Below are 25,269 nucleotides of genomic sequence, written 5' to 3' on the forward strand. Positions count from 1 at the left end.
TAGTACTGTCTTTTCTATGGACCACTGTGAAGATGGGTCCCTACTCAGGTAGCCATAGAGTACCTCACCAACGCTCACATTTGCCTGCAAACGTTAAAGCTCAGGTGCTGCCCAGAAAGACCAAATACAGTTGCAGAGTTTCTATTTTCCACATGCTCACCTATGTCTTCAAGACTAGTCAGTGTCTCTTAAGTGCTCTCCTTTCTTTTGTGGACTGGTCACCAATAAAAACTGATTTGAGAAAGGTCTTAGGATGGGAAATCCCATCCTTAAGAGAATAATTCAGTCCGACTTTTTCCCTTTAAATAAAACTAGATTTTGTTTTTAATTAAAAGAATCGCTGGCTAATGAATAAAAGAAATTGCTTCAAAGAACCAGCTGCAACAGAAAGCTTTTAAGTGTTTTTTTTGGTGGCACCAGTCTTCAGTAAAAAAATTTATAGCCACGAACGTATAGAATGTTCTTCCCATCTCAAACTCTCAATTAACAAGAGATCAAATTAATCTACAGAAGTCAACATCAAAGAGATTTTAAAATCTTTTGCACTTTTTAAAAACTCAGCAAAACATCCAAGACATACTGAATGACAGTAACATAGCTTTTAAAATGTACATTAAAAATGAAAACAAGTGATCAAAACCCACCTTGCAAACTACAGAGAACAAAGAAGTCTGAGGATGACTGAAGTCATTTCTGCCAGGAAACCAAACACACAGAAGCATGGAACAGAAAATCAAACAAATCCTAACACCTCTACATTATCCCATAATACTCCTACCAAAAACAATCCAGAAAAATCGTATCAGGAAAACCTGACCACCTCTTAGGAAGCAGGGAGAGGATGGGGTAAGTGTGGCGTAAAACTCCAGATCAAATTCAAGGTCTTAAAATGCCCCAAACGTCTACACATCTCTGTGAACTTGACCAATGCCAGGTATTAACCCGTGCAAAAAACTTGCACCTACAAGTCCTACCGGATCCAATGTGTCAAAACCACTGAGCCCTAGAATATAGCTTCACTATAACGATTGGGACAAAGCCTGGCCTACCAGTTTATGAAATGGCAATATTTATTAATAAAAGGCAAAAGCAAATATTTGAAACTCACTTCAGAGAAAGCATCCTGACTATCCCCTACTGTAACTGTGCAAAGTCACCAGCCCACAACATAAGAATCAAGAATGGCACCAACTTCTGAGAAACTAAAAGCTCGGGAGGACGTATCACCATATTGGACAGGCTTGGCAAACACAGGTATCAGTCACATTCAGAGCAGTGGGAACACTGAGTCAGTAACGATTCTATGCGGGTTCAATGGAGTCATCAAGACGATCACTGACCAAGTCCATCATCTTCAGCCCCTCCAGCAGCTTGCAGTTCCTATTCTTCAGCCTGTGGGCTTCATCAATGACTACACAGCGCCATGGAATATTTCGCAGCTCAGGACAATCCGTCAAAATCATCTCAAATGTAGTGATGATGGCATGAAACTTATAGGACCCCTTTATCACTCGACCCTATGAGAACAGTTCTAAATTATTATTTAGGATTAGAGATTGCATTAACTTTGATTAATAAATAGCATAAAACAGATGTATTTATCTTTTGGGGACATCTTTATTTTACGTAACACCTGTATTTTGTTTTTCAGGTGTTTGGCAGGGGAGCTTTAAAAACTTTTTCCTTTATAAAGAAATCTGAAATTTGTTAGTAAAATTTCCTACCTAATTTCCCTACAGATCTTATGTAATAAAGTGCCATGAAGTGTGGTCATTCCAGTTATAGCCTACAGACCCCAAAGAGGCGAAAAGCCAAGGGGATTAAGTACTAAGGTAGCTTTTAAAAACTTTACTACTGTTTTAAACCTTTTTTTTTTCTTGTAACTTAATTTTGACTATTGAAGTACTAAAATGAAAAAAAAAATTTACTTTTAACTATCTCTCAAATGTAGAGATAAATACTAAAACAGATTTCAATTATTTTTCTCCTTGAAGTATTTAACTGTAGATTTTATACTTAAAGCAAAACTATAAAACAAAACTCTGTCCTATTACCAGTAATATGACTTCTCCTTACCACCTACAGCTTAAAACTATGTTAGCAGATACTATTCTTCCCTGTCATTTACAATGCTTTACTGTCGGTATCCTAGAATAACTGTATACAGGCAATAAAAATAAGTAAAAAATTGTACCAAGTGCTCCTAAGAGGGCAGAAGCTCTTCCCTTTGGGTATATTTCACTCATTGCATGCCTAGTAATTTTTACTTCTAGTAATAGTTTAACAAAATATTCTTTCCACTTATATTTAATAACACCATTTTTTGTTTAGCTTTTCTTAGGCTTGCAAAATAAAACCAATTAGCATATCAAAACATTAAATGATAAATATTTCATTTATTCTGATCAGATAATCTGAATAACCAAAGCTATACAAATTAGCCATACTTACAAGATGTGAAAATATAACACAAGTGGGTAAGAAATCTAGAGCAAATTTCTCAATTTTGTAAAATCTAGACCTTCCCCCAAAATGTCATAGACCATTTTACTATCCAGTACCTTGAAACGTATATAACAGGCATAAAGAATACCACTTGTGACGTTTTACCTGGGGATCTTTGAAGTACATTTCATACAACTGAATGGTCCGACGACTAGCTTGACTCCCATGATACACAACCACGTTCAACTCTGTCCAGGTACGGAACTCCCTTTCCCAGTTGGGGATTGTGGACAATGGGGCAATTACTAAAAAAGGGCCATGGATTCCTTTCAAATATATCTCATAGAGAAATGTAATGGACTGGATAGTTTTTCCCAAACCCATTTCATCTGCTAAAATGCAGTTTCGCCTTTGGGAAGGAAATAAAACACAAGAAGTTTAGTAAGCACAAATATTAGACACTGCTTTCTTTTCACAAAATACATACTATTATAATCACAAATGCATATCTCAAATGTTCTCTTAGTTCGACCAAATACATTTCTTTTTCAACAAAATCCTCTAAGGCATAAAAATCATTTCTACATACTTCTATTAATATCTCTCCATTAATGTTTGTCAGATAAATATGAAGCATACTTCCAATCCTAGCTGTTTTTCATCATTCTTTTTAGACATTAAAGTGTGACATTACTTGATCAATATTTTCAGTGACTACAAAAGAGAACAGCTACAGGACTTCATACAGGTGAAGAAAAACGTGCTGTACATACATGTTGTACCAATTGAAAAGTAGCCAGTTTACTCCCTCCAACTGGTATTCCCTGAGTTTGTTATTGTTTTTGTACTCCCTGGAACTCTCCGATTTCTTCCAATCATCAGCAGGAGGTCGCTCCTGTTTCAAATATAGTAAATCCCATTAGTGGTTTCTCCAAGGCCACACCACAGTAGGCTATTTTCAAATTAAATCCTTCACCGTTAGCCAAGTCTTACCACACGCTCTGTTTCTGGCTCCCTGGACATTAGTTTCTCAAACTCTTCGATCTTCGCTTGATCTATGTCCTGCCTTAGCTCCCAAGTGCTGTCTTCATATGGCAGGGAGCACCACTTCACCAGGTAGTGAGTCACCGGCTGGGCCAGATTGGAATAAATTAGAATTGGATTCATTGGATGGAAACACACACATACACACACACACACACACACCCCTACTTCCTGATAGATACTACACCCCAGCAACAGTGAGAGTGAATTGGGAGAAGTTTATTTAAAACTGCGACCATAACACAGTCATCCCTAGTTAAATCGTAACAAGTGTAAACTGGAAATAATATTACTAGGTATCATGAGAACCAGCTAATTTTTATCTAATTCACTGCTATGTTGAAAAGCCAAAAAATATGAAGAAATGGCCAGGAAATAACACAGCTGAATTTTAAGCCTTATTTTTACCTGTGCAAAATCATTTACCAGGTGTCTGATTCAGACTTATATGGTAAATCATCATAGTATGTTTACAATACTGGCTAGTTTCTTAAGGAATGAGAAACAAGCTTATTACCATCTCTGCCTTTTTCTTAAAGAGTAAGTATTACTTGTATTCAATCACATTAAAATAAAGTATTTGAGGGGTGCCTGGCAGGCTCAGTTGGAAGGCAGGCAACTCTTGATCTTGGGGATGTCAATTTGGGCCCCATGTTGACTGTAGAGATTACATAATTGAAACTTTAAAAAACAAACAAATAAATAATAAAGTGGGCTCTTGTAGACTGGAAAACAAAATATTTGGGGTAATGCAGATCAACAGGATCTCCTTTGTCTTTCCTCTAGAAAATACTTGGGTTGTCAAGCATTCACTTCAAGATTAAGGTACTCTGACCTGGTAGTGATGTTAAAAACATTCACTGTACTACATAAATATGCGATAAAACAATTTTCTTTTAAGTACAGCCAAGTAAAGCTAGAAAAGTAAACATCACATTACAGATATGGTCCTTAAAAAATCATGGACTTCATGACACAGAGTTTGGGGGGAAAAAAGGAAGCTCACTGAAGACTCTCACTAGATAAGCAAGATCTAAACATTTTATATAAAACGAACTTTACTTGAAGAAGCCAGGAATGACAGAACTCATGGTGGTGCATACATCATTACTGAGACAGTAAGCTCAGGCACTAGACTCGTCCTCACTTTTACCGCCCTAATCAACCAACCTTACAACCTCACAGAGTTTTGCAAAGCAACATGAGAAATGCCAAGATCTCATAAAGATTATTTTACGTTGTCCTCTGTGCAGTACATTAAATGAGGTTCATCAGCTTCACTAAGGATGTACAATGTTAAGTAACATTAAATTCCATTCTGCTACATCTTACAGCACTCTTAATTATGTATGGGAAATCTGCGCTTCATTCTGGGTTTATACTAAACCGTACTGAATTCTTCTTTATTGATCACATTCTGAAATCATGTAAAATGCCAATGTATTTGATTCATATTGAAAACTGATTTCTTTTAAAAGCTCTCACAGTAAACAAAGAACACACTTAGCACTATTATTAGGTCATAAAACTAACAGTCAATAAGTTTCAGTTAAATTTAGACCGACTGTATCACGATCCAAGGCTCTAACCAGGACGAGATCTAGGATTCTATAATCACTCTCTGTAAACACACATAAGCCGTCTGAGTCACTGCCCCCTAATACAAATGATCTTCTGTTACCTCTCCCCGCTCATCTGTGCTACGTGCAAAGTCCATTATCCGGTCAACCTCCACATAATCTGGATTAAAAAGCTCATCTTCAATCTGCACCAAAGGACAAAAAAGTTAAAATGTTTATTTAATTCCTGAGAGTAAACGTTATTTCACTTTTCGCCAGACAATAATATTTTGGGTCACAGCAAAATAAAACTGATATTTGGCAAATTCTATTATATTAATTGAAATGCTACAATTTAGCAAAATCATTCCCCATGAGGAAATCAGACTTCTCAGACTTTGTTAACTGGGTCTTTTAATTACTGTGTGAAACCTTTTTACTGTGAGAGAATGTTTAAGAATATTTTAAATGAAGTGTGAAATTACAATTCACTAATGAGCAATCCAAAAGGCTTATGGCATGCACTGCATTTAGCATTCTCGAAACTATGCTTGCAATAAAGACTCGGAGCCATGCACAGTAAGTGCGATTGGAGTCTCTGAACTGCTGGAGTTGTCTGAGGCCTTCTAGCATCATTTACAGAATGCTATTCCAAAGCTAAGAACACTGAAACCAGTGAATTTCCTATTTTAGTGTGAACAGTTTAGTGGGTCTGGTCATCTTTGCCTATCAATATTAGTACCTCATTTGAATATAGTCTTATCATTAATCTAAGCATTCTAATGATTTATTTGCACTGAAAATAGAGCATCTGGCTAAAAATATTAAGGCTAAAGAAATGAGGCTTAAATAATTGGGTTATTTAGCCAACGCATTAACAATCTTTATAAAAGTATAGTAATACTAACTTGCTTGCAAGTTATCGCCTATAAAATAATAAAGTAACAGAATATGGCTCAAAGAGAAATTACAGACTATGCCATACTTTAAAGAAGTCAGAGTCAGGCCAGTCAGAAAACAGAAGACATATTCATCAGTACCATAACTGCAATTAAAAGGCTTCTGCAAGACATATTAGAAGTCACTTAGACACTGTTCATATCCTCTAAATTACAGGTTGAAAAGATAAGCTGTTTGGTCACAGTCGGCTCAAGGATAGCAAACATTCTCTGGGCTACTGTGTCCATTTAAAACATCTGGTTTGGGTCCTTTGAACTCTGAATTATGAAAAAAAGAATTAGAAATACAAAAATGTGTTTCAAATGCCTCGGGCCCTTACACAGCGTTGATTAGTAAGGCAAAAAATTCATTGAAATGTTCAGTTCATTTAAAATGTTAATGTACTAATGCACTGGCTTTGTCAAAAGCTTCTAGGTTCAGGCACACAACATGTATGCATTATTCATATACAACATGAACACTGAAAACTTTCCATAAACTAGGTTTTGATGATAAAAGCTCCTTTTAAGACACCTTGTTCTTAAACAGCAGCTTTCATTGATGAATTAAAATCCTTCACCTTATTCCTGAACACTTCCAACCTGCTAGTGAGTAACCTGCATCATCGTGCATGAGATGCAATTTCCAATTTAAACACAGATTTCAGTGGCAGCGGACTTACAAGGGTGCCTAAGCTGAAACAAAGAATGCAAAAGCCGTCATAATTAAAAATGCCAAAGTAGCAGAACCATGGGACACCTGAAGCCGGGACTGTATATGGAACAGGGTGTGTGTGTGTGTGCACGCGCGTGTGCGTGCATGTGTGCCCGTTGTATGTGTGTGTCTGCGCATGTGTGTGCGTATGTGTGTCTGTCTGTAAACGAGAAAGAGGAAGGGAGTTGCTATCCTTTTGGGCTTGCCCTCAGATCACTTTTTCAGACAGGAGTTTATGCTACTTCCACTTGGGACAAAAATTAAGATGTCTAGTTGCCAAGTTACCACTCAAGATAATGTATTTCAGTTGTGGTACAGGTTATTCATATAGGGAGACCCAAATAGATAAAGCTACATAGGTACAAATCCCTAAATTGCAACTGACACCAGCAGAGTCCAAACAAATTTCATAAACAGAACCAGGACTTAGGGATGGGGTTTGGGCCGGGGATGGGGGAGACAGCTACCACTACACTCTTTCCTTATCCCTACACTGATCCATAGAAAAAAAGTCAACAGAATATATGTCTCTTTCTAAAAGAAAGCCGATGATTTCAACTTGCCCAATGTCACCAACATTTAATCATCAAGAAGGGCACAAAAATAGGGGACTTTATGATATTTCTTAGGAACTGCCCTTCCAAAAAAAAACAACACTTAGATATTCTCCAAGAGGTGAGTCACATGTGATGACGCCATTCCCCTCAGTGTTAATTACTGCACTGCAAAGAAGCTGAATACTCAGATCAGGAAAGGTGGTGATGAGACATATGCCCAATAAAACCACCACCACCTAATCACACATCTAATACAAACTTTACAATCTGCCTGTTGGGAGCACGGAAATCAGATTCCAGGAGAACACAGACTTCTCACCTCAGATTATAAGGATTTTATGACATAAAAATACTGAACACTCTTCCGTCCTCACCCCTCCATGTCCAAAAAGGGGAGGGGGTGTGAAGTAGGTTGTTAAACAGGTATTATTTTGCATCAAATTTCACACTTCTTTACAGTTTACATTCTGTTAACTCCTTTATGGAGAGGAAAACTAATAAATCAGCAAGTTTAATCTTTCAGTGTGAAGGTTTCTCTTTTATCTTCCTGAGGCTGTAAGTGAAACCAAACTGGTGAGCAAAAGTCCAGAGACCCCAGTAAGTAGTCTGCAAAAGCATTTTTTAATGCAATCGAGTGGGCTGAAGGGGATCATAACACTTCTTTCAAAAAAATGCAGATTTTCTTCCCTGCCCTAGGTATGGTTACGTTTTCATCATCAATAACTTAGGATAAAGCGAGACAGGCAAAGACACAACACCAATTTCTATACCATAGCACATCATTTGTAAGAATAAGTTTGGTAAAGTCTGTAATCAGGCATTAACCTGAACAGAAGAAATCGGCCACATACTTTCCTTAACAGAAGTAACTTATATTCTAGAAACTGTATTTAATAGTCACTGTAGAGTCTTTATACCTCACTAAGTCTTAATAGAACTTTTAACAGCTTTTATCATCATCGGCTAACTGGACTTTCATTACAAGATTTTAATGATACCATCATATTTCCACATAATATCATAGGGACCAGTATCTTCTAGACTAAGCAACAGGAAGAATGAGAAATTTCCTGTTTACCAATTATTTTTTAGCAATAACCAGTTACCAATATGCAAGTAACAGCACCAAATGAGGGAAACTAGTATTTCTTAGTAATTTGCTTAACCTAAAACTCAAAATTCAGAACATTTTAATAAGGTTACTACTTAAGAAAATTAACTGGGTATTTCATACCTCTGAAAGGAATTTGTTCTGGCCCTGCTTTGCCTTAAATCGTTTGATCTTTTGCTGAATTCTCTTATCTTTTTCCAGATCTTCTACAGATGCCCATTGACAATGAAGATAAGAGCTAAAAGAATAAAATAATATACTTGAAACATGTAGAAAATAACCTTGTTATTCCCCCAAAATCAACTAAATAATTAATGAAATAAGCAGTTTACCTACTAATAGAGGCTGCTGATCAACACTCAATACAATTATTCATGTTTGAGAATAAGAAAAAAATCAATAATTGTGCCTGAAATCTGTCTTCCGTCCTGAGCTCCAGCTCTCTTATTTATCTCCCATTAAAAAAAGAAAAGGACCTACTAACAAAAGCTGTTTTCATAAGTGAACGGATTACACTTCAATACAAAACAATTAGCACTACAGGGTGGCCTTAATTATGAATTTACATTTTGAGCCTTTTATCATTAATTGAGAAATAAAAGGTTTTTATCAAGTTAAGAGAATTCTGATTTAAAACAGCAAAGGTAAACATAACTTAGTCCTTCCAGAGCAATCCAAAGGACAAAAACCCTCACCTACTGTCTGAACACCCATGCCCCACCAGCCCTGGGCAGTTTCTGCCCGCCCAGCCTCACTCTTCCAGGAGCTGTGAAATGCCGTCTCTTGGAACACTGTGATTTTGTCGCTCTCTACTGTCTACCTGGTCCTCACTCAGGGCAAGGCCCTCCTCCTCAGACTCCCACGGCCCGCTCCAAGCACAGGTGTTCTCTCTAACCCTATCTCGAACACTCTCACCCTCCCTCTTACTTCTCCGAGACTCAAAGGTATATAGTCAATATTTTATGGTAGCTTTGACATTCTTTGGTTTGCTATTTCAATATTCTTTTGTACCATCATTTTCTCCCTGCCCCAGATAGCCTGGACTATCTCTTATCTCTCTTTCTGGTGAGGACATTGAAAAGAAATGAGGTGCCTGAATATGCACCTATTTCAAAATCAAAGTACTACTACTCTTAGAAGTTACGCAGCCATTCTAAAATCTGTCAAAAATGATTAATGACATGGGAAAGGCTTACAATATTAAGTATTGTATCATTTATATTTATGTAAAGTCTAATATGCAAAAGGTAGGACTGATTTAGTGCTTGTACAATTGACTGAGGGAGATAAGGACGTTAAATACGTATGCCCTGATAGGCCGGGAGTCGACATAAAACCTGTACACACACGCACACAGAGAAAAGAGACTAGATGAAAATGCAACAATATGTTGAGAATGATATTTTCTGGGTGGTAAGATTGCAAGTATTTTCTTTTCTACTTTCAAGTATTTTCCTAATTTCCAGTAAGTAATACGCAATACTGTTTCTGCATATTATCAAGAAACAAGTATTTTAAAAATAACTGAGTCTAATCTCCTTCTTGGATAGAAAAAGGCACAGGTGCAAGTCAACAATGTGTGTCTGCTGAGGTACACATGCCTTTCCAGCACCATCAGTGTGGCTGGAACGTGAGCACAGGCCTCTAGTGTCATTCTTCCTCTTGCAAACTGGGCTGAAATATTTGGATAGTGACTCTGTTTTACTAAATGGAGAAAAGCCACGGCCTCCTCCACTAACATCAGAAACAAGGCAAGGATGTCCACAGCTTCTACTATTATTCAATATTGTATTTGAGGCATTAGCCAATGTTACTAGACAAGAGAAAACAACAAGGGGAAAAGTAATTGGAAAGTAAGAAATAAAACTATCTCTATTTGCAAACGGTATGATTATATTACTGGAAAATCCTAGAGAATCAATTTGAAAACTAATTCAAATAATAAAATGAAATAATTTAGCAGTGTACCAGGATATAAAATTAACACACAGAAATCAATAGCTTCCATTTACACAAACAACAGTAGAGAAAACCTCTTTTACGTTATCAACAAAGATTAAATGCTTAGTCATAAATCTTAACAAAAAATGTGTGAAATTTATGTAAGGAAATATTTAAAACCCTTCTAAAAGACACAAAAATAGAGCTGAACCAACTAGAAAGACATCCTTATTTTTAGATGGCATGACACAACGTCATAAACCATAAATCCATAAATGCATAAACAAGCATTTTTTAAAAAGATTTTATTTATTTATTTGTCACAGAAAGAGCACAGGCAGGGAAAGAGCAAGCAGAGGGAGGAGCAGGCTCCCCACTGAACAGAGAGCCCGACGTGGGACTCGATCCCAGGACCCTGGGATCATGACATGAGTCAAAGGCAGATGTTTAAAAACTGAGCCACCCAGGCGTCCCATAAACAAGCATTTTTATGGTGCTAGACAAGTTAATACTGACTTATATATAAAAATAAACTTGCAAGAACATCCAAGAAAATACTAAAAAGGAAGAGTTTTTAGGGGAAACTACATAACCAGATATTAAAATAAAATTTAAGCCTTTATGAGTAAAACAGTGTGCTACTGGCTCAGGAACAGACAGGCAGACCAAAGGATTAAAATATGATACAGGGCTCCTGGGTGGAGCACCCGATTCTTGATTTCAGCCCAGGTCAGGATCTCAGGATTATGAGATCAAGCCCAGTGCAGTGCTTGCTTGAGATTCTCTCTCTCCCTCTGCCCTGCCCCTGCTCACTCTCTTAAAAAAAAAAAAAAAGGTACAAATATGTTTCCAAAAAAATATGTAAATTTAGCACATGATAAGGGTTACATCTCAAACCACCAGGACAAAGATGGACTTTTCAATAATGGTGTTAGAACAATAATATTTGGGAAAGTATAAAATTAGAACAAGAATTATTATACTTTATACCATACCCAAAATAAACACCAAGTGGATGTTTAAGCCCCTATATACAGAAAACGAGAACATGCAGATACCAGAGGAAAACACAGCAAATTCCTCTTTAAGCTGGTGGTAGGGAAAAGCTTTCTAGCTATGGCTCAAGAGCAATGTCCAATAAGAGAAAAGATTAATAAATTTAACTACAAAAAAATTAATTTACAGTGCAATAAAAACAAAAAGTCAAAGGACCACTGAAACTGGGAAATCACAGTTGCAACATAGAACACAGAATAAGGACGAAAGCACAACAGAAAAGTGGGCAGAAGACATGAACACGCAACTGATTAAAGAAAATACAAAAATGGTCATAAAACTTACAAAAAGATATTCTCATTCATAAATTTAAAAAAAAAAATCAAAAGCGAAATACAATTTCTTGCAAAAAGTGAAACCACCACACTACGCTGGATAGGTTGTAGGCAGAGAGGTGGTCTCTTACATCGTCAGTAGGAATGCAGAGGGCCATACTCTTATGAAAGGGAATGTGGCAATACCTAACAGAACTACATATATTTTCTCCTCTGAATACAGCAACCCCACTCCTAGGAATTCATCCTCAAACCGTGCCTCCAACAATCTGATAATATACAGGCATGAGAATATATGCTATAGCACTGTCTGTAGCTATAAAACATCGGAAGCCATTTACACGCCCACACACACAGGAGACTGGCTGGATGAGCGATGATACAGCCATGCCATGGAGTATTACACAGCAGTAACAAAGAATGAAGAAGACCTTATGAATCAATATTGAGTAACTTCCAAAATATAGTATTATTAAAAAGCCAAGTGCAAATATCTACTGATCATTGCTATTTTTGTATGTAAGGAAAAGGGGGAAAATAATATTTTATATGTATAAAATATTTTTTATGTATAAATATTTACACACACACACATACGCACACACATTATCTGCATGTTCATGCCCAAAAGTACAGAAAGGCTAAATCTGGGAGTAATGAGACGGTAAGTAGGGATTGAGGGGTTGAGGGGAAGAGAAAAGGATGTGTCTTTGAGTACCCTTATGTAGAAGTTCTGACTTTTGAACCATGTGAGTAATTTGTGACCTTGAAATAAAGAAAATAAGTAAGATCAACAAGAATGGTGGGTAGTTGAGGCACCTGGGTGGTTAAGAGTCTGATTTTGATTTTGGCTCAGGTCACGATCTCACGGTCTTAGAATTGACCCCTGTGTCTGGTTTCCTGCTCAGCGGAGAGTCTGCCTGTCCGTTTCCAAACTCTGGCCTACCCCCTGCTTGTGCTCTCTCTCTCATTCTCAAATAAACATATAAAATCTTGAAAAAAAAAAAAGAATGATCGGGTGCTAAAATGGAATACAGATACAGATAGAAACTAAAGACCAAACTGAGTATCAAATAAATAACACAGTCACCCTGAAAGGGGCGCAAGGGGAGGGGAAGAATTAACCCAAGGAAATTCTGAACCAAGTATTTAGCTTCTAAAAACCCTTTGGCTAAGCACAAAAAATTCTAAACACTGAATGAACTTTATACCTGGTAGCCTTCTTTTTCACAAAAAATATGATCTAATAAATTAGAAAACACTTCCTATATATTATAGAACTGACAAATAAACAAAGACAGTAGAGATAATAAGAGCCAGGTGTCTCCTGGTTGAAGAAGGGAATCATTACTATTGGAAGGTGAAAGGACTCAATGAACCCTGTCATGCTTCTGAAATAAAACCAAAATTGGGTGCCTGGGTGGCCCAGCTGTTAAGTGTCTGCCTTTGGCTCAGGTCATGATCCCAGGGTCCTGGGATCGAGCCCCGCATCGGGCTCCCTGCTTGACAGGAGGCCTGTTTCTCCTTCTCCCACCCCCCATGCTTGTATCCCCTCTCTCGCTATGTCTCTGTCAAATTAATCTTTAAAATAATATGTAAAACCAAAACTATTGCTATAACGGCATTGATTTTCACCACTGTTAGGTAAGTAGACACGTAGGTACACAGAAGTTATGTGTGTATGTGTAACAAACATATGTGTGTACATGTAACCTGTATTGCATACATGTGCACGCACACACATGGACATGTGCAGGGGGCCCACCTAGCCCTCTCCACGGAGAGGCCCCAGGAGCACTGACTCCCCTGCAGTAATGAGCACACCTAGGACTCAGATTGTGGTTTCTAAATGGCGTTCTCCAGTAGAAACAACCAAGGCTTTTGGAGAAATTACCTATTCCAGGACTTAAAGAAGTAAATTACAACATGAGTCTGGAATATCCTCTGGTGCCAGAGAGCAAGGAAGTGCTCAAAGAAGGATGGGGACAAGGCAAAGGGAAATAGGACCCAGCCTGAAGGGGTTCCCACTGGTCAAACTTGAAATAATGTGAGCAAATAGTTTTATCATAAATAATGATATGATAATAATGATGGCCCACTGAATAAAATAAGACTCTGCAAGTCTACAGAGCTACAAAGAAGCAAATTTAGGTCAAATTCTCCCTTACAGCAGGAACCCAACTAATACATTTAGAATGGGTGATAGAATTAGTAAATCACCACTTAGCAACCATTAGCACATTTAAGAGTCTCAAAAATATCTTTCCAGAAGATACTTTTTTAATTACAAAAAGGAAAATAGGAATTCTTTATCCCATTTTGCAATTTTTTTTGTAAATCTGAAATTATGTCAAAAATAAAAGGTCAATGGAAACTGTTAATTTTATGGAAATTTTAATTTCCCTTAGAACTCAATGCTATCAGACAGAAAAGCTCTTTCTCAGAACTCCATGTGCATCATCTCCCATGAACGACAAACGATGGCAGGCCTCCCCTGGCCTGGCAGCGGTACCTAGTCACGAACCAGTCAAGCCCCTGAAGCTCTGCTTCTACAGGCTGTCCTACATGGATGCCTACTGGTGGTGCCACTTTGTGGGAATCAATACTTAAACTTTTCTGCTCTGTGTCTGCTTTGATAAGTCTACCGGAGAACTCAATCTGGCTAACGTAGTTATCTCCTCACCAATCCTGACACCTCCCTCAAATGACCCTGCAGGAAATCCCATCATATGTATCATCTCTACACGCGCACACTCATCTTGCTCTAAGTACAAAATGATGACAACACCCGTCTAATACAGACCAAGCATTTTTTTATTGCTGTATTCTGTATGTCACTGCACTCCCCCAATGACACTGGCAAGAGACTTCTGCATCTTTTCACTTGGGGAGGGGTCCTGCTCAGAAGTGCACAACTTTATTAGCTTATTAACACAGTGCTGGTTGCCACAAAGGAGGGTGACAGAAACCATGGGCCCGATGCTTTCACATTCTAACAGTGGGGTAAATTTTCTTAGGCTGTTTTGACAGCAACTCCCAGAAGCCTCTCTTTAAATTCTAGAATCTATTAATACGGTACTTGAGGTTTAATTTTTACATCATCCATGAAGACTTCTGTCCTTGTTCTGTGATGGTTGCTTAGACTAGAAAAAGGCCGCAAACTTCTTCAGCCAGATGACTACTGATCCCCATAACCACACTGCCTTTTCAAAATGAGTCTGGTCTTCAGTCTACAGTAAACAACAACAACCCACTGTGTTCTTAATTCAGTTTCCTAAAAAGTTATGCATTCGGATTAACTAAACAAAAAGAGACAAACAAAATCACAGCTGACTGCATTTCAAAACGTGAATGATGTCATGATTTTCTAGAGCCCTCCCCTCATCTCAAGTGCCTGGCAGAGGAGGAAGAGTCACTCTCAGAGGACACGCAAATATTACTTGACTCACTTTTCTCTTATTGTAGGAGGTTTTATCCCTTCTGAAAAGAATTTCTTGGTTATACATGTAAGCTAGTCAACTTTTATACCAATCACACATTTTCCAGAAAAATTAAATTCATGAAATTTCAAAGACAAAAGAGTTAGTAAGCAATGGCCTCCAAAGCACTAAATAAACCATACCAATATTTCCCAATTCCCACTTCCTGCTTCATTTTTCCAATTACTTTTTAAATCCTTATTTGGAACTTAATTGGGAATCCCGATTAAAAGGAAAAAAAGTCAGAGTTTACTTACAAGTTTTTGTATTTCACATAGAATTCCTCAACTTCTACCTCCTCTCCAGAGTCCTTCTGCAACAAAAGATAATTTTTAGGCACATGCTTAAAACCAACTATCAGAATAATCCAAAAGTAATGATTTACTCCCAAAGGAACACAAAACAGGCAGGACCAAGGCAGCACGGGCCGTTCTTGTGAGGATGAGTGCGGTGCGAGCTGAAGGCGGCCAGGGAGACGAGGACTCATGCACTTAGGCCCATGCTGCTACTCGATGGGCTACAGCTCCTACGACATGAATCATTTTAACTCCTCCCTAACCACATGCAGCTTCATTCACAACAACCTGACCCCAAACCTGGCTCTCTGCCAAACCCACAGTGTTAAGTAGACGCCAAGTGTACCATTTTCTCAGGCAGCAGCCAATTAGCAACTGCTCTCCTGAATGCCATATGTATTATTTTTGGCTGCCTCGTGGCAACTTTACATTGTGGGTTTTGTAATGTTTTAAAATATTTAAAAGACATTTATTCCTCCATATAGTTAATAACTCTAAACAAGAAACCATATAAAACTAAACCTTGTTCTTCTGCTGTAATATCAGTGCATTACAATTCAGTTTTAGTTTTACTCAATGGTACAATTAAAATCTCTCAGACAAGATGTCTCACACACATAGCAGCCAAATAAAATTAACACTCCAACTACTACATTTAGGTAAGGTTAGAATCGTGATACACATCAGCCGAATCAAGAGGTCAATGGTAAGATTATCTACACCATCTCCCTTGATCCCACCTACTGCTGTGTATGCAGGAGATACTGCTCAAATGATATTTTAAGTATCTCTTTCAATATTTTTTTCCCTTCTGGTTTTAGGCTGTTAAACAAGTCATAATATGTAATTTTCTCCTGGAACGTTGGATCAGATAAATCAGGGATGAAAATGTAAACACCACTTACAGAGGGTTAGGGCTTGCTTTTACACTCTTACAAGTGCACCCAAACCTGCCTGGAGGGTCACACTTGGCAAAGCTGCCTCAGAGATGCTGCACAGAAAATTAAGGCAAGCAGGAACATGGCAGAGGACAAACAAAGGAGCAAAGACTTCTAGACTGGATGACGAGCAGGCAGAGGCTCTGCTCCAAGAGCCTACAGTTTCCCTCAATCCCTAATCTCCAAGCTGCTATCAAAGATTGTGAACTTCAACTTTTTTTTAAAACCCTCACTTGTATCAGTTAAACCTAAAGTTTACACTGTTTCTTCCACCTGCGTAGAGATCAGCAATTAGAAGACAGGATACTCAAGTGTGTAGTCAAAGCCCATTCATAACTGGTTCAAACCTAACACCTATCAATGATCATAACCATAAACAGCTTTTTAACCAACATATAGAGAACACCATCAATACCCCAAATGTTTGGATGTCCAAAATAGGAAAAGAAATGTTTGTCAGATACCCTCAAGAACAGCAAGGTAAATCTGCAATCAATTTAGAAATAAGTTCTAGTCAATTCAAGTGACAATCCATCCAGCCCCCACTTTACTTTTTTCGAGCCCCAATGTTCCCTCTTCTACTCACACGTTTCAGCAGTCATTTGAAATGTATTATCTCTGCACACAACTGGCTATTCCAGTAGAAAGGCCAAGACAAATCAGAAGACAACCAGGGTAAAGGGAAAGCCAGCATGAGCCTAGATCCTTTAACACCTGTCACAGCATTATCATGAAATTCAGTCCTAGAATGGAATTCAAACATCTGGTCTACCATTTTTACTCTTTTGATGCTGACTATATTTCTTTCAATTCAGAAAGGGTTTCAAAATTATGCTATCTTTGAAGTAATAAAACAACAACAACAAAATAAACAACAAAACAAAAACACAAGGTTTATCATTTCTAGGTCTATTATTTCCTGATTTCCTTCTTCCCAATCCTTCCTCCTATACTGTCTTTCTCATTGCATTATAAATTGTCTCACTGGCCCATTAATTTCTAAGTGGGCACCAAGGTACACAGGAACAACTCTGGAACCAGAGGGATAGTTTTCCTTCTGTCCAAATCCTGTTGCCAGAAAGCTCTGACTCAAAGCCATCAGCTGTCCGTCCCAGGCTTTCATCAATACCCATTTTCTTGTCATGATCAGCTATTCCTCTAGGTCTAGAACTGTCTGAGGGGCAGCAATTAGGTTCCAAGGAGTTCTGTAGTAGCACCGGGAGCTGGTGTAAAATTCTACCAGGGCCTATTTCTTCTGGATGCCCCAAATTATAAGCTTGTTCTTTGATTAAGTGCCCACCCATACTGGATCACCTTCTTGCCCCTAGAGCTGTAAGTAGAGCTGTTTTGTACCTTTTGTTTCCCATAAATACGCTCCTGCTGACCTCTTCTCCTTTATTAATAGCAAAACAATTAACAAAAGTCTGTGAATTCATAAGCCCTCAGATATTAATTATTCACTAAATGGCAGTTTAGCCTCTGGTGATAGTTGGAAACAGCCCCAACAACTACATGTCCCCATGTCCAACTTTCAGACACCATTCTGTAATGGGCATAACCAATGAATAACTGACTCATAGCACTACTTCTGGACACGCATGCACGCACCTTTAAACCACACCTTTGAGAGCTCTCTAAAGTAATTTTATGTGTTCAATGGAACATTTAACAAAAATGTGTATATCTCATTAGACTCCAAAGCTAGTCTATGAAAATCCTTATTATTCATATGAAATTTGAAGTTACAAATATATTAAGCTATACTTGTTCCTATCGTTCACAGGAACCAGAAACCTTGACCAGGTATTAAATCGACACCTTTGGCCACCTGGATTCTACAACAGCAATCTAGGTAAATGATAATCCTGCAGCCTAAAATAATGAATGACCTTTCCTAAGCATTTGCAGCTAAACTATAGTGCCAAAAGGGAAAATGCTGTTGCATAATTTACAACAGAAAGAGAGAACACCTTGATATATCAATAAAGCAAAGGTACAAATCATTTCCTCCTCCTGACCCAACCTATTCTACTCTACCAGAGATAGCAAATCATAGTTCACTTACGGAAAAAAGAGGACATAATAAATGCGATGAAGCGTTTTGCCTGCTTTACATACTATTTGTTGTTGTTATTAGTGGGTTCAGCTGAAGAGGATTAAAACAAATACCCTGGAATTTTAAATTAGCTCTTAAGAAAACATATGGGATAACTTAAAGAAACAAAGAATTCCACTAAATAGAATCAGAATTCACTTTTAAAACTATTTTTGGTCTTCCGATACAAAAAGGATTCGAATCATCATTCCCCAAGGACGGATGGCTCCAAGCAGAAAGGGCTACATGATGGGCTAAATGTGGAAAACGAAAGAATTAAAACTTTGTACAATCCAAAAGTCCATTCTTAAATGTACCATAAAATTCAAGTACAAGAATTAGCGACATCCCTTCCGCTGGATCTCACGCACATGAATGTGAGTTTAGAATGACACACGGGACTGAGCCGTCCCTAGTCAGCACGAGACGCTGAATCGTGGAGGCCCTGCCAGATGAGCTCTGCGTCTACATGACTCCCTCACAATGGGAAATGATTCTCAGGCTACAATGATGAGGTCAACGGACGTGGAAAACCATCATCTGAGTCCCCACTATGTGTCAGCACCATGGAGGGTACGCTCGGAGAGCTCCCGGCGAGTTTCTGTAGCCCTGCCAGCGGGAGATAAAGGCCTCTTCTCGCAGCTACTTCTTCAATTATTCATGGTAAGAGGATGCAGACCAGCAGGCATAGCTAGAAGCCACAGGAAAATCTCAAATTTCCTTTTGTTTCTATTTGCCACACTTTCCTCCAATGTTAATAAAGCTGATAACTAAAGTAGCTATTTCAAGAACACAACCAGTCGAAAGTTGGTACCTGCTCATGTTTACAACATTCGGACGGTTTTTATCACACTTTATGAAATACCAGTCACATACAAGCAAGATGCGTCAGTGGGCTCTACATCTCATCCGTACTTTAAACCACACCTCAAGGCTCCCCTCCCCTTCCGGGGCAATTTCTCCATTCATCTTCGCCATCCGAAAATTCCTACCCACTCAACAAACACTCTACCCTCCTATAAAAATCAAGTGATTTTTCACCTCCTATGAGAAAACCACCCCGGTTGTCCGTAAATGGTAATAATACCTATTTCCTAACCAAGGATACCTACCTCTCAAGGGTCATAAGAAAAGAAAATGAGTTTTAAAGTGCGCAAAGCAGAAAGAAAAAGCAATGTCCTACATAACCCGCACTCTAGGTAGCTCTGAATAATAGAGCTAATTACAACGTCCACCCCCAAACCTGCCAAGCATGTCTGCTGAAGCACCATCAACTAGGTGAGAAGCCCTACATCCCACCAAACCACAGGCTGTTCACTCCAACAAGTCACTTCAATTCTGTGAAGGGGACTGTTCTTTGAAGCATGTCAAGGATTTAAATTTTACTACATATCTACAATTCGCAAATTATCGGTTCCAGAGTCATTAGCAGGACAAAAACACAACCTTTCTAATGAGTTAAACAGCGCTCATTTCTGCTTGAACAGGTGGGAAATTTGGTTGAAATTTCATCATTTAATCCATCAGAGAGGAAGTCGTCAGTTCAAAGAGTCAACAGAAAGCCACTCCATTATACCCCTGCTATCTCCTACACTCAATTTGAAAATATCTCGATATGTCATTCTTGATTATTTTCATGTGAACTAGAGTTGCATATTCTGATAAAAATCCACACTCTGAATAACACAATAGAAAAGCAAACAGTACTGCAACAAAGGTAAAGAGAAATGCCCTGCTGGTCTAATACCATTTTCAAGGGTCTCCAGACAGTAGCATTTGAAAAGCAAAGGTTCCCTATTTGATAAGCCTGTGTCTCTTCTCACGGATTCCTCCATGCCTCCTCTCCCTCAATGGGAAGTTACACTTTGTATACATCTTACATTAAAAAAAAAAAAAAAGAGAGAGAGAGAGAGAAAGGCTGATTTCCCACCAACCTGGAAAGCAAATACGAAAGAAAGAATTGCATTTGACAATGATTCAAGCTGAAAGACAGACGCCCTATATGTAAAAGATATTATTTTCTCAGGACACCGTAAATTGTATGCCGGAATATAGAGATGTATCTCGATGACTATGTAATTCTTCAAACAAAATAAAGCATTTCCTCCAACTGGGCAAGAGAGAGATGGTTGGGATGGAAGAAAATGCAGTGTTACTGGACTACTTTGTCACTGAGGATATGTGTTCCTCATTGACAAAGTTACCAGACTCGTCTTTGCAAGACCAACATAAATTTTGACTAATTTTGAAGAAATCATATTGAAGAAAGTCATATTATCTTTTAAAACTACACTGAAGGGGCACCTGGTTGGCTCAATCAGTAAGAGCATGCAACTCTTGATCTTGGGGTTGTGAGCTCAAGCCCGATGCTGGGTGTAGAGATTACTTTTTTTAAAAAAAGGAATCTAAAAAAAAAAAAAAAAAATTACACTGGAAGTGGTTTTGTGTCTCACCTTTGCACTGAAAAATAAAAGATTTCAGTGAGTATTTTAACTGGATATGAAGAATGTTACGAAAAGTATGAGAAAACACCTGCTCACTAAAATGATAAACCTCCATCTTGGGGGTGTCAGGGGCAGGCAGGAAACTTTCCTAAGGGAGATGAGGGGTAAATTCATGTCTATGATTTTTATGAATATTTTTGAAAAAGGCAGACTAAGCCTCTAAAAGCCCAATATAGTTCTTTGGTGACATCTTGAGTCTCTTGTCTACTCTAAATGGTATAATAAAGCACTGACTGAAATTTCCATTTCATTTGGGGCTAAATCTCCCCAAAGTTTTATATTTGGCTAGTAAATCAAACAGGATTAGAAATATCACCAAAAGTGTTATTGTACAATAGTGGTTGTTGTACATTAGTGAACTTTTTAAAGGAGATTGTAAAGCAAAAAACAATTTAAGAGTCAGACTTACACCATAGGTTTGGATCACTCCAAATGGTGCTTACCTGTTTTTTTATTGAACGACTACTCATGATTTTTTCTACCACTGGACCTTCTGCATCGACAGATTCCTAAACAAAACAAAACAAAATCAAAGAAAGTAGAATAAATCAGTCCAAATGGAAATCTTTCATTCCATGCTACAGAAAAAGAGATCATTCCCCTTGCACATCTATCCCCTTTAAATTCTTGCCCTTTATACACCACTAGGTTCAAAGTCGCCAGTGGGAAATATGACTGAAAAGAACAAGACCCTCACTCTCCAGATAGGCAAAAAGAAGATCTGTGTTTATTACTTCATGATTATGTGGTTTAATTACGTGGACTAGCATGGGTCCCTAAAGCCAGAGAACATTCAGAAACTCCAGCTGCCAAAAGAAAATAATCTCCGCATGACAGCAGTCAAAAATATAACTTTTCCTCATCTATACCCATGGGGTAAATAGAGTCATCATTTTGTTATTGTAGGCAGCTTTTATCTATGTTGGTCACATAAAACGTTATATAACAACTTAACATAGCACAAATTACCAAATAAAGTAAAGAACTGCATTTAATATACTTTGCAACGGGTTACCAGTTTGTTAACTAAAGTACAGTAATGGTAACAAAAGGGCATTTAAAAAAAATAAAAGATCTTTACAATAATCAATCCTACGTTACTACCCATATTTGATACAAACTATTTCATCCATCATTTACATTGCACAGAAAATAAAGTATGCCCTGCTGGGCACTACAAGGCAGTAATTTCATAAAGGGGTTCCGACGGTGCCTAACAGCAGGAGACAAGCTTGAGTGGTTTATTAAAGTCCCAGAAGATGCAGCCCTGAATTCTTCAGAGGTAAATTCACCCTCCTTGCGTCCTAGCTCTGACTCTTCCTCAGCACAGACCATTAATTCTCCAAAACTGTGTCAAATTACATATCATAGGCTTATATAAATAAGTTTCAGCAAGCAGGGCTTTCTTAAAGATACTGCTGCACAAGCACAGCCCCACAGCACGTCAGCCAACAGTAGCTGAATGTTCTCCGGCTCAAATCCCAGGTTTCCAGCTAGGAGCTCTCTGGTCCACCTTCTCCAAGGCACGTGAGAACCACAAGGGAGGGCCGCTGACCTGCTGCTCCGACTGCGAGGTGTTGGAGGGGGAGTCTCTCCCAGCAGCGTCCGCATCATCTACCTCCTCGTCGGAAATCTTGAACTCCAAATCTTCCGTGTATCGCTTTCTCTTCACCTGCCTGCTGGAACGTCTCTTCTAAAACAGAAAGAAAGAAACAAACAAACAAACCCAACGGAGCAGGTTTAAAAAGCCATCACTGACGTTCTTGATAACTTTTCAGATGGTACGATACACGTGTACATTTTTTTAAAATTAATCTTGAAGAAAAGCTGATGAATTTAAGCTTGTACGTTGCCTAAGAAACCAGAGTGGCAATGAACATGACAGAGATGGGGGAAGTCTGGAGTCAGCCACCGGGGACTGGGCGAGGCTGGGCTGCTTCCAGCTACCAGACCTTCAGCTGGAGACTATAAGCAACCACGTAACTGATTCTTTACTTGGGTGGCATATTGCTCAGAAGTGAAAACAGTACAGAAGCCGGATGACAGCTACATAGGAATTCCTTTTACTATTCTATTTCTGTATGTTTTAAAATTTTTCCTCTAATAAAAGGTCTGCAAAAATAAAGGTATTAGAAGATAACCTGCAAATTATAAAGTTCCACATAAATACTGAAATAGTACTTCAGAGGGCCATTTAAATAAAAGGTCTGCATTTTAATTTTGGCAACAGTCTGAAAATTTTTGAAAAGATGAAGGACTAAATGGCAGAAGTGATAATGAATGACTATGAAAAGTAATTTTACTTTTTTTGGTTAAAATTTTTTTTTTTAACCACACTGATGAAAATGTGAAATCCTGGTAATAGCTATTACTATTACCTATTGCTAATAGGTATTAGTAAGATTATTGGCAAAATAGGTTCCCTGCCACCCCATGGTCAAAAGAACCCACTCCACCTCAGCAGGACAGTGTGGCCATGGCTATCAAAATTTAAAACATGCCCACCCTTTGACCTAGCAATGATGCTTCTAGTCAGGTACGTAACATATCTTCGGAATAGCTGCAAGATACCGCAATTGTTTTTTAGCCCCAAACTTTTAGATCTTCAGAATAGCTGCAGGATAAATTGTAAAATAAAAAGAAAAGAAAGTCACATAATAAGAAGTAGCTTATAATTCTATATAAGATCTCTTTGTGTGGCTCATCAATACATAAACTCAAGACAAGGACACTGAATGTTTTGTGTACTTCTCTATGACTCAGTGCACATTTCCTTAAAAAAAAAAAATGAATGTATATGTTTACGTTTTCAATCACACAAAAAAAATCTGAAAAGACACATAAATTATTAGCAGCTATGAATTCTAGGGAGTGAAGTGAATGGAGCAGGAGGACTTTTGCACTTTTCGTTCAAAATAATTCTGTATTGTTAGACCTTTCTGATGAAGAATTAGTTTTGTGAGTTAATGAAAAATGGGGAGGAATAACTTTTCATTAATATGTATATTTGATAAAAGCTAACGTAACTATAAAATGACATATGTAAGTTTAAATCACTGGTAAGTGTAAGATTATAGCTTGTAGAGGAGTTTAGGAAGCACACAGAATGAATAAAAATACTGAGAAAAGTAACACTAGTGAACCTTTTACTAAAAACTACAAAATAAAACTTTTTAAAAAATTTAAAAAATTTTTGAAAAGATTTATTTATTTATTTATTTGACAGACAGGATCACAAGCAGGCAGAGAGAGAGAAGGAAGCAGGCTGCCTGCTAAGCAGAGAGCCCAATGCGGAGCTCGATCCCAGAATCCTGGGATCATGACCTGAGCTGAAGGCAGAGGCTTTAACCCACTGAGCCACCCAGGCAACCCCAAAATAAAACTTTTTAAAGAGACTCATGAATTGCAAAGTTGGTCAGTTAGGCAGAAAGGCAAGTCACCCCACCATGCAGAGCAGAGGAGGAACAAGCAAGACATTCGTGGCTCAAGTCAGGACCAAGGAAGCCTAGTACCTTGCCTCAAAGGGTAAGACAGTTTTTTTTGTTTTTGTTTTGTTTTGTGTTTTTAATGTTTCTGCTCTCTCTGCTCTCAAGAGGGAATGTGAGGCAGTTCACAGTGCCAACTCGATATAATATGACCATCAAATGAGTTGTTGGAGACTATGAGCACTTAGTCCTAACACAGTTGTGACTGTAGAGGGGCAAAGTACCTTTCTGACTCAAGGTTTGTGGAATAACCTCTTAGTAACAGACTTCCTAGCAGCTTAGACCAGCAGCAGTAGTAACATAAACCAGAGGTCCTCCACTGAACCTTCTTGTCAGCCCCGCCTGGAACCAATTCCAGGTTGGGGAGGGGGGAACCTCCCCCAACTCCCCGCAAAAATCAGCAGGGGTTCTGCCATCTGTGACCCTTCCCCACACCACCAAGGCAGTTTAAACTTGTGGGCCATCAAAATGAGCGCTGAGTGTCTGAATTAGCCCAGATTCTCACTATGTGACCTTGGACATGTCTTTTGTGGACCTCAGTTTCCTGGTCTGCAGAATGGGGTTAATGATAGTTAACTATGTCATAAGTATACTTGAAGATCACATAAAGCAATTAGATTACATAACAGAATTCACTGAAAACATTTAGAACAGTGCACGGTACATACGAATGACAAATGAAATCAGTAGGTTTAAAGTCATCATTAACTAGCTCCGCCTTTCCAAAAAAATAAAAAATCAGAAAGCACTGAGGCTACAAGGTCAGACTACCCTGCACACACAGCTTCCCTTCTCTCTTCACAAAGCTGATCTCTCTTCCTAACTCCTGCT

General features: G+C 38.3%; 1 protein-coding gene across 10 annotated transcripts in view; it reads right to left on the minus strand.

Moving 5' to 3' along the window:
- Nucleotides 1-25,269, minus strand: part of CHD7 (chromodomain helicase DNA binding protein 7) — a 187,103-nt gene that overhangs the window by 42,048 nt on the left and 119,786 nt on the right. For all 10 annotated transcript variants that reach the window (XM_045075759.1, XM_045075751.1, XM_045075755.1 and 7 more), the window contains 9 exons: nt 22,509-22,646; nt 21,397-21,462; nt 15,378-15,433; nt 8,493-8,607; nt 5,171-5,254; nt 3,439-3,576; nt 3,219-3,340; nt 2,611-2,854; nt 1,341-1,517 (listed from right to left, as the gene is read on the minus strand). In XM_045075759.1, coding sequence (XP_044931694.1) covers nt 1,341-1,517; nt 2,611-2,854; nt 3,219-3,340; nt 3,439-3,576; nt 5,171-5,254; nt 8,493-8,607; nt 15,378-15,433; nt 21,397-21,462; nt 22,509-22,646 — 1,140 coding nt within the window. The remainder of the gene's footprint in view (nt 1-1,340; nt 1,518-2,610; nt 2,855-3,218; nt 3,341-3,438; nt 3,577-5,170; nt 5,255-8,492; nt 8,608-15,377; nt 15,434-21,396; nt 21,463-22,508; nt 22,647-25,269) is intronic.

Source organism: Mustela putorius, unplaced genomic scaffold (genome assembly GCF_011764305.1).
Source record: "Mustela putorius furo isolate JIRA1106 unplaced genomic scaffold, ASM1176430v1.1 tig00000151_pilon_pilon_pilon, whole genome shotgun sequence".
NCBI classification, from domain to species: domain Eukaryota; kingdom Metazoa; phylum Chordata; class Mammalia; order Carnivora; family Mustelidae; genus Mustela; species Mustela putorius.